The following is a 10,103-nucleotide window of genomic DNA, read 5'->3' as shown; positions in this document are numbered from 1 at the left end:
CTGGACTCGCAGCAATACACAGCCCTGCCGGCGTTCAGTATTTATGGGGTGAAAGCATGGGGCGGTGCGCGGCGCTGCGCACGGCGGGGCGGGACCCTCATCGGGGCCTTGCAGTGCCGGGCCGGGCCGTGCTCACTATGGGGCCGTGTTCACCGTAGGGCCGTGCTCACTATGCGGCCGTGCTCACCGTGGGGCCGTGCTCACAGGGGGCGGTGTCGTGGAGCCGTGCTCACCCGGGACGGGGCCGTGCTCAGTCTGTGCCGTGTTCACCTGGGTCACGGCCCTGGCCTCCTCCATACTTCCATCCAGAGGGTCCTACCTATACCCCATTGTGCCCACCTCCCCGCAGGGTGCTGCATCCCTGAGGGCCAAGATGCCGGAAGATGCCGCGGGGGGTGGCAGCGATGGCGTAGCACTGCCCCCAACTCCTCTTGCACCTCTGGGGCATCTCCATGTGCCAGTGGTGGGGTGAACTGGGCCACCCACCTGTGAAGAGGCCCGCGGGTTGGGACAGTCTCAGCATCCAGCTGGAGGGTGGGATGGCCCCGGGGTAGAACTTGGGGTACTTGGCAGGTCCTCAGGAGAGGTATGCATGGGGGTCAGCACCTGGATGTGGTGCTGGGTCATGGCATGGGCTGCTGGGAATCCCGGCTTCCCTGCACCAGCAGTGCCCATGGGTTTTCCCTCTTGTCCCAGTGTTTATGTGCCAACTGTCTTTCACCACCAGCCAGCTTGGCACTGGGCATGGAAATGAGTGGCTGGGTCAGGGACATGCTGTCCCTGTGCCTGGTGGTGGTGTGGCAAACAGGGCAAGCCTGGGCTCAGACCTGGCACTGTGGATGGGCTCCATCCTGGTGGAGTTCAGGCCAGCAGGCCCCTGGATCAGGTGGGAACCTGTGGCCCTGGGAAGTTGTGCCAGGGAACGGCTCGTGCTCGTCATCAGAACCACAGGGTTGTTTTTTCCTGGCAGTGTTCTGTGGGCAGTGTAAATATGGGGCTAAGCCAGCAGGCACCGCGCTTGCCACTGGCTCAGCGGGAAAGGAGGGGAGGTGAGATCATGGCACGTGCAGGCTTACTGCACATAAACAGGGGTTGTGAAATCACTTCCCGGAGTCCTTCCCAGCAAGGTCTGCCCCCCCCCCCTCCAGCGAGGACAGTCTCTGCTGCACCCTTGCTTGAAGAAATGAGAGCCCCACAGCACCCAAAATGGGGATGTGCATCCTGACATGGGGATGCACAGAAAATGGGGGGTGATTGTGCAGGGGCAAGGCTGCAGAAATGCAAGAGAATTCCCAGATTTCTGGGAATCCCACACATCACCCATTGAGGGGCTGTGCTCCCATCATTGCAAGTGGGAAGGTCCCCACAAGACCGTGTGTGTGGAGCTGGGACAGGAAAAAAGCCTGGAAAATGCCCAGTTTTCCCAATCAGGGCATTTCCACCGAATAATGAGGTCACCCTGCAGCAGGTCAGAGAAGGATAAGGCATGGGCTTGCTGGGATGCAGGGCACATGCCAGATGTCAGTGGGGAGAGGAGACCTCAAGGTCCCCCCACATCGTTGCTGGTGCTCCCATTTTCCAGGGCTGGCAGGGAGGGAGTAGTAGTTAATCCTGAGGCTGTGCCCATGAAAGAGGGATGCAAGGTCCAACCCTGATTTTATAGCAGTTGTAAAGCGAACAGAGGAGCCCAAGCTTCCCCGCACAGGTCTCAGGGCTTGGACAGCATCTGATAGGTGTTCTCTATCACACTGCTGTGGGGCAAGACTGAAGCAAACTCATCCAGGACTGTGAGGCTAGAAAGATGCTGTAAGCCCCACTGGTTAAACCACATGTCTGGGGATAAATCCCATTAGCAACCTCTCCTTCAGGCTTGTTGTGGGCTCACCAACTATGTTTTTGCATGGCTGGCCCTTAAATCTCTCTGGGTAGAAAAGAATAAAGAGAACCCTGTGATTTGCAGAATGGAGTTTAGTTTGGAGCTCCAGAGCTGGTGTTGCACCCTTCCTGTGACATGCCTGCCCTGTCCTACATAGCAACATGCTTCACAGCCATTGGAAGCATGGGGTGATGGTGATATCTCAAGGGACACCCTGGGGGAAGAGCCCTCCTGGAGCAAAGGAGTATCCCCAAGGACGGGCACTGCAAGCACCCAGTGTACAGGCATGCCCTTAGCTGTGACAAAACCCCACTGAGTCCTGGCAGCAGTGGCTAGATGGGTCAAAAAAGATTTTACAGCTGTAAAGAGGCTATGAAAGGCTGTGTTTGGGGAACATGAGTACAGGCAGGGCCCCTCATGTGTCCTAGGGAGCAGCATGGTGCCACATAGCTCCTGGGGTGCAGTGTTCTGTTGTGAGCAGAGCAAACATCACACCCCAACATGAGCATCTGAACTCACTGCGGACTCACTCTGGCATGGGCATTGCAACCATCACAGACATTGCACCTTGGTGTGGGCATCCCACTCCAGCATGGACATCATAACCCCTGACAGGTATTGTCCCCCATCATGGGCACAGCATCCTATTGCAGGCATTGCACCACATTGTGGGTATCCAGCTCCCTGCAGAAGCACCCTGCCAAGCTGGCAGAGGGATGAGCAGTGTAATTCTTCCCAGCCAGTTCAACAAAAGTGCTGCGAGGAAAAGCTAAACCTGTTTCTCCACCACCCCACCCATCATGGAAACATTACCCCTGGAAACAGGCAGTGCTGCACCAGTTATTACATTGTCAATGAAGGCTCGTGCTGACGAGCTGCTCACTAGCCCTGAGGATTTCTGGTGAAGGAGAAAGCATGGGATTTGCCTTTGGGCAACAACAGGGTGGGGGGGGGGAAAAAAAACCAACTATGAATTACCTTGTTGTGCAAGGAAAATGTCAGAGCTGCTGGTAGGGAGGGCAGAGCCGAGATTAGAAGAAAGCAGAAAGAACACACAAGCTGTTTGCCATGACTACCCAAAACCAGTGCTCTCCTGCTCTCCAGAGACACCCCCCCCCCCCCCCCCCCCCCCCCCCGTCCAGCAGAAGTGCCAGCTTCCTTATAGACCTTTATATACATATTACTTTATTTAGGTAGCTTATTACACATCACAGTGACAAACACTAAAGGTATCTGAACACACGTATAAAAAAACCCAAACATACACAATAAGGTTATTGTTCTTCATCCCCTCTGATGCACAGCACCCCCAGATGTGCAGCTGGGGGTCCTCATTTGCAGCAGCTGCACTTGGCGGAGGGTGGCCCCTTGCAGACGCAGCCCTGTGCACACTTGGCACATCCTGCCGGGCAGCAGGAGCAGCAGCCTGTGGAGAGGGAGAAGAATGAGTCAGGGGGGCCTCAGGGCGAGATCTAGGGAGGTCCCGTGGGGGGTGGCTGGTCTGGAGACCTCGCACCAAACCTTGTGCACTCCCCTTTTAGCAGCATCCCCATCCTGGCAATGTCTCCCGGGGTAGTTTTGCACCAGGGCCCATCAGCCCCTCACCGAGCAGCACCTCCCCACCCCCGCCCCGGCTGTGCCCGGGGGTGCCAGCGTCAGGAGCAGCCAGAAGAAATCCCAATGCTGGTTTCTTCCCGGGTCATCCACTTGTGCCGAGCCTGAGCTGCCAGCAAGGGGTATACCAACTTGTGGGTTACACTGGGTAGCTGGTATTGCCTGGTGGCAGGTGGATTGCACCCTGTGCTCCTCTAGGGGCAAGAACGTACACGAGGAATAAACTCCACCCTAGCAATCTGAGTCTGATTGGATTCAGTGTGTCCCAGAATGTTTAGTGAAACCCTCCATGAATGTTTCTCCCCGGCTTGTGGCTCAGGGACCCCCTCCTACCTTTTTTGCAGGATGTGCATTTGCAGTTTTTACATTTGCAGTTGTCCCCACAGGTGCAGGTGCCCCCTAGAACACGGAGAAAAAGGGGAAAAAGGTTGAGAAGCTGTGGTGGGAAGGGAGCCCCACAACCCCATGGCTCAGCATGGATGCTCCGGCCGAGGGATGCAGGGGGAACATTGGTGTCTCTCTGGAGAGGTCACAGCGTTCCCAGTGACATGCTCCAGGTGTGACACTGCAGTGCTGGGAAAGGATTTCAGCAGGCAGCCCAGCCAGGATGAGAGCGATGAGGATGTAGGAGGAGGCTGGAGCATCAGCGGTCCCCCAGGGATGCTCTGGCAGCTCGATGCAGAGGGAAGCGCTGGCTTACCAGTGGCACAAGGGCAGTCTTGGGAGTCCATGTCCGCCTGGGCTGGGTGTCGGGAGACGCTGGGCAACGTGAAGAGCCGCTTTAGCGGAACTCTCCGCCGCCTCTTATTTATCCGTGGCCGGTGAGAGCGAGTGCAAAACCTCCGCCCCTCGCAGCCTGCACACGGCTCAGCCCGCGCCTGCCCCGGGCGCTGCTGATTCACTCCCCGGGCAGCACCTGCGGCTCCCATGTGTCCCCTCCCCGGCGTGGTGGGGACAGCAGGGAGGGATGTCTGGGACCACCAAGATGTTGGGGTGTGCGCGTGTGCGCGTGTGCGCGTGTGCGTGTGTGTGTGTGTGCATGCAGAGAACAGCCAGCTCTCATCACACCGATGGCACCCACCTTGGGAGTGCTGCTTCTCTCCCATGGGCTGGTGGATTCACTCAAGGTTGACCCCCCCCAGCCCCGCCTTTTGCCTAAACCAGTCTGCCAAACCCCCAGATGTCTCAGGAGGTGCTTTGATCATGGGGCAGTCACCACTGCTCTTTGTCCCTTCCTCACAGTGAGGAGATGGGGAGCTGGTACAGTGGAGTGACAGGGATGTGGTCCCTACCCCAGACCCCATCTGATGGCTCTGACATCCTTCCCAGGAGCGGGACCAGCAACAAGCTGGACTGGCTCAGCCGGAGCCTCCATGCCCTCCCAGCGCCTCGGGATGGCAGCACCCACGTCCCCTCTGCGCCGTGCTTGCCACCTTGGGGCCCTGTCTCCTTCCCAGCTGCAGTGCTCCATCCCACTTGTCTGGGTTAATTTCTGTGCTCCATTAGCCGGGTGTGCAGGGAAGACAGTGGTAGGCAAGCTGCCATCATCCTGGTCAACTCCTCCAGCGGGTTTTACCCACCCACTCTAAAGAGCAGTGAGGCTTTGGGGTGGAAAGTGCAAAAAAAAAATGATGCTTCCCAAGATTTTTGGTGCAATGAAGACCTGTCCCATGGCCAGGAGCATTGCCAGCCCTGGAGCATCCTTCCTTCTCACCCCTGGGGTTTTTGTGTCTCGGTGGTACCCCATCCTGGCTGCCCCAGGCTCTGAAACTGCTTTGCTTTTGGGGTTTTATCTCTCCTGGGTTGCTGCCCACAGTGCTTGGCTAAAGTGGTTTGTTGGAGGTGATGCTAATCCAGCAGAAACAGAGGGCCAGGGAGTATTTTTACCACCCAGCTGTCTGGGCATGTCTGGAGCTTGTTGGGTGACCTGGTGGGGAGCAGTGCCAGCGCTCCGACTCAGCGTCTCTTCCAGCCCTGCCAGGCCAGGGTGGGAAATTGGTGTGTAAAAGCCCGAGGAAGGCAGAGCTGATAGGCCCCTTCCTTTGCCACCTCCACCTCGGCAGCAGCTCCTCAGTGCCCTGGCATGCCAGCCCTGCAGTCATGCTGCTGCTGATGCATTAGGGCGTGATGGCAGGGGACGGTGCCAGGGATCAGGTGAGTGCCAAGGGTGTCAGTTGCTCCCGTGGGAGCAAGGAAACACAAAAGTGCCAGGAAACATGTGCAAGTGGCCACATACTCTCCTCGGCTATGGCCCCCTGCACTACAGGGGTCACAGCAGAGGTGGGACTCCTCCTTGGGGTCCTGCATGTGCTCTGCTCCTGAAATAGCCACCTGAGCACTCCCACAGTGTGGAAGTGCTTCCATTTGAGTCATGATGGATGCAAGGAGAGCACCAATGCCACTGCAGTGTCTGCTGTGTCCTCCCACATCACCTGGCACCCTTGGCCACACAGCAAAGCCATGGTGCTGGCAGACTGCCCTGTCCCTGGCTGCTGGTGGTTCAGGGGTGTGGGGACGGATGGCCCCTTCACAGTGGTCCTCCTCCAGAACAATGTCAGCTGCACTGTGCAATCTCTGCACTAAAGGATGAGGTGGAAAAAAAGCTTTCCATCACCTACTCTCAGCTCAGGGCCCTTTTTCCCTTCTTTCCTTCCTACCTTTGCACACTATCTCCCCGATAATGCAGGGCTTGGAGTCAGGGCTCTGGGAGGTCATGTACTGCTCCTGGTCCATTCTGTAATTATTCTGGGACAGGGCTGGTTGTGAATTGGACACATGTCAGCTGGGCCATTTCTGGGAGCAGCTGGTAATTGGGGTGATGTGCTGCAGAGCTGGGACCCCGAGGAGACCTTCCCACTGCTTAAAAATCCCCAGTTACAAGGCCCTGCAAGCCCCAGTTCACCTTCTGGCCCCTGTTGTCCATTTGCTGGGAGAGCATGTGAGTTCCTCATCATTTACTATTCACATACATTCATTATTCATGTATGAGGGTGGTGAGGCCCTGTCACAGGTTGCCCAGAGAAGCTGTGGCTGCTCCATCCCTGGCAGTGTTCAAGACCAGGTTGGATGGGGCTTGGAGCAACCTGGTCTAACGGAAGATGTCCCTGCCCATGGCAGGGGTTTGGAACTGGACGAGCTTTAAGGTCCCTTCAACCCAAACCGTTATGTAATTCTATGATTTAAATAAGCTTGATGCTGCTCCCCACAAACAGGTGCCCTGTGCAGCAGTTACCTGCCAGCTTTTGCCATGCTGGAGCCATACGCCTTGGCTGCTATGTTCCCCTGTGTGGGATTCCTGGCTCTGTCCCCCAGCACATCCATGGCATCACCCCAAGACTGCCAGGCAAAGTAAGTGGGGTGAGTCAGCAGGATGCTCCAGTGCTCGAGGCAGAGCCGGATATGATGCTTGCTGGTGGGATGATGATGGCTGAGCTAGGGTGATGGCTCTGCAGGGCATGGCAAGGACAGGGCTCCCCAGAAAGGAGTGAAGGAGCCTGGTAGCCTTCAGGAAGATGCATTGGAAGTACCTATCCCTGTGACAGGCACTTGCAACACCTGGGGAGCCTAGATCCAACTGGTGAAAGGATGGTGCTGGGGCTGGTGCCAGTGACTGGCAATGACTCAAGGCTGGTGCCACACAGGTGAGGAGAAAGGCTCTTGAGGAAGTGACCTGGCACAGGTCTGCCCTGACTCCTTGCTGAAGGATGTGCAGCTCCAGTCACCCATAATCATACAGGGGCACGTGATGAACCTGTTTCTGCCTCTGTTTGCCCATGATTTTCTGCAGCCACTGCATCACATTGCCTTCAAGGGAACCTGCTGACAACTACAGGTCCTGCTTTCCCCTCTCTGAGGGGTGATGGGCACGTGTCTTCCCAAAACACCTGCTCCAGGCTCATCATTCCCTCCTGAGCAGTGCTGGGTTTGGTGACCTGTCTTTTGCTTGGATACAACATCCCCTGCAGTTGTGTGGTAACACATCATGGCTCCGGTGGATATGGACCATGGGCAGGTCCGCTTCATAGCCAGGCAGCTATGAAATGAGGGTGGGCACAGCATGGAGACCCCAGGGTGCAGTCCCTGGGGGTACACTGCCCCTCATGTTGCCTGCTGTTTGCTGGGAAGGGTGCTGATGCCTCTAGCACCCAGCAAACACCCAGCACCCCAGATGCTAAAAGCCAGCAGTAAGCCACAGAAGCGATCAGTGCTTAGAAAGCAGCTTGGCTTTGATGGGTATCTTGGGTTGTTATTTGCTGATGATAAACAAGTGTTTAAAACACAGGAAATAGGTGCTGATGTCATTTTGTCAGTGCTTGCCAGACCTTTGGCAGAGGAGGAAGGGTGTGAATCAGTCATCACCTCCCCTGGAAAGCCATTCCCAAATGCTCCGCGTGTACATAGGCAAAGCCTTGGAACTCATTTGAGAGTAAAACCGGATTGGTGAGGTGACATCACGCTGTGGAGGCTTCTTTCCTTTTTTTTTTCCCAGAAAACAGTGAGCAGAGACTTGTTCTGGTCTCAGTGGCAGACATGAGCTAAGCCCATCGTCTGCTTTCCCTCCTCTCTCCTTCCCTGCTGCCTGCTTTCCTGCCAAACCCCTGCACCTCCATTGCAGTGTTGGGAAAATACATGCCAGCTGGTGCTTCTCCAGATTCTCAGCCATCAGCAAATACATGGTGTGTCTCCATTAATCTGGGTGAATGCCCTCCATGGTAGGCTTTGGTGTCCCACCATCATATCGGTAGCAATAGAAACACACCTCCAGCCAGGGCTTGCTGGCAGCAGGAAGGGATGAGATTTTCATTAAACAGGAGCTGCACTGTGTGCAATCCTACAATGCTTTCACAACCCTTCAGCATGCTTTGATGTGGGCTGTTTGGGAGCCACCTTGTAACCCAGCTGGCTGCACTAGGACTGGGACTCACAGATCTAGGTTTCTGAGCTGGGCTCAGCCACCAGCGCAACCTATGGCTCCAGGCAAAGGCTTGATATCTATTTCTGATTTGGAAATAAGCTACCAATAGCACCTTCCCTTTGAAAAAAAAAAGAGCATGGAGAGGGTGGTGACTTGGTAAAGGGAAAGGAAGAAATGCTGAGCCAAAGGTCTGCAATTGGGTCCAGGAGTGTGAGCCTGACCCCACAAGCTTACCCTGGTTTTGTGGTGTGCATCCTGAGGGACCCCAGCACAAGGCAGGAGCTCCTGCTCGGTGGTACAGGGTTTGGGGGCTGGGCAATGTGCGTTCAGGCATGCCTGGAAGATGAAAGGGCTGATTCTTCTTTTGATCATGAAATTCTCATTAATGTTAATGGGAATTACTTCAAGGTCTAACGAGGGCAGAATTGCAGCCCCCAAGGGGAAGAAGGGGGTGAGGACCAACCAAGCTTTTGCTGGGAAATAAAAGGGCTTCAATTTACCTTGTCCCTTGCCTGTGAGAGAAGAGCATTGGTGGCCAGGGGCTGCCCAGCATCCCTGCAAACCCTCCTGGAGAAAGGGGGGTCCGCAGGTGTCCCCCACCTTGCCCAGCACTGCTGGCACCAGCACAGACAGGATTTAAGCATCACCTTAATTCTAGGCATCATTTTAACTCACAAATCTAATGCTTTCCCACTCTACAATTTGGATTTTCTTCTCTTTGTTTTTCTTCCCTCCCCCTCCCATCTTCCCTTCGCTTTTGTGTCTTTCAGGTTCCCACAGACTTCAAACTCACCTGCTCCAACTACATGCCGCCTCCCCAGCTGAAACGTGACCTGAAGTTTCCAAGTATCATTACCTTGGGCATATTTAATTATTTTATTCCCATTTAGTTGCTAATTAGAAGCGAAGAGTAGAGGGGATGAGTAATCCCCGGGGATGTTGAGCAGCCACTTGCCCGAGCTTGCAAAGAAAACACCAACCACCTTAGTATAAAGGCGTGAAATACAAGGATGTGGTATTTTCCTTCATGTCTTCATAGCCTTGCTCTTGAGATCCAGAGACTGTGGTTGTCTGTCCAGGGAATGATTCATGCAGCAGCTCTTCCCATCCCTTTGGAAGGCATCTCCTATCCTAGGGATGTTCATGGAATGGGGGGAGAAATGCTGCTCTGGCTTAGGCAGCAAACGTGGGATGGGAAAAGAGAAAAGCCCCTGCAGATAGCAAAGCTGGTTTGCTGCTGCTCAGATGGGCTCAGTCTTCATTTTCAGAAGTATTTCGGTGTGCAGATGCAATTTCTCATCCCTCCCTGCTCCTCCCAACCATATTATCCCCTCCTGGGGGGCTGGTGATGGTTATTTTTGCCAACATTTTCCCAAACTCTGAGCTCTGCTCAGCACTCCCCTGCCAGGCAGATAAAGGCACAACGAATTTTTTGTTAGATTGGAAGTCTTTCAGCTACTGGGTGTTCTGCTGTCATGGGCAGAGTCTCTGTGCAACTTGCCTAGAGAGCCAGCAACCATTACCACGAATGTTTGATTATACTGATATAATTTATTGTATGATATGATATGATATGATATATAGAAAGTTCTATTCACCCAGAAACTAGAAAAGAGCAAATAGTGGTTATAGGGCATTGCCTTGGGACCATGCAGGAAAGAGGATGGTGATAACCCCATGCTGGACGTTAATACCCTT

At 54.9% G+C, this 10,103-nt stretch overlaps 1 protein-coding gene across 1 annotated transcript; it reads right to left on the bottom strand.

The window, feature by feature from the left end:
- Positions 1-3,035: 3,035 nt before the first annotated feature.
- On the bottom strand, positions 3,036-4,434 carry LOC130601411 (chorion class high-cysteine HCB protein 13-like). Its single transcript, XM_057413484.1, has 3 exons — positions 4,191-4,434; positions 3,824-3,889; positions 3,036-3,302 (listed from the first exon to the last, which is right to left on the bottom strand). Exons 1-3 carry the CDS (start codon positions 4,417-4,419, stop codon positions 3,208-3,210), a joined length of 390 nt encoding a protein of 129 aa, XP_057269467.1. The 5' UTR covers positions 4,420-4,434; the 3' UTR covers positions 3,036-3,207.
- Positions 4,435-10,103: the final 5,669 nt, after the last annotated feature.

This window comes from Pezoporus wallicus, unplaced genomic scaffold, assembly GCF_028554395.1.
Source record: "Pezoporus wallicus isolate ANWC-B61680 ecotype Strahan unplaced genomic scaffold, APGP_CSIRO_Pwel_v1 contig_13568, whole genome shotgun sequence".
In the NCBI taxonomy this organism is placed as follows: Eukaryota; Metazoa; Chordata; class Aves; order Psittaciformes; family Psittacidae; genus Pezoporus; species Pezoporus wallicus.
This window is presented reverse-complemented; position numbering and strand designations above follow the sequence as displayed.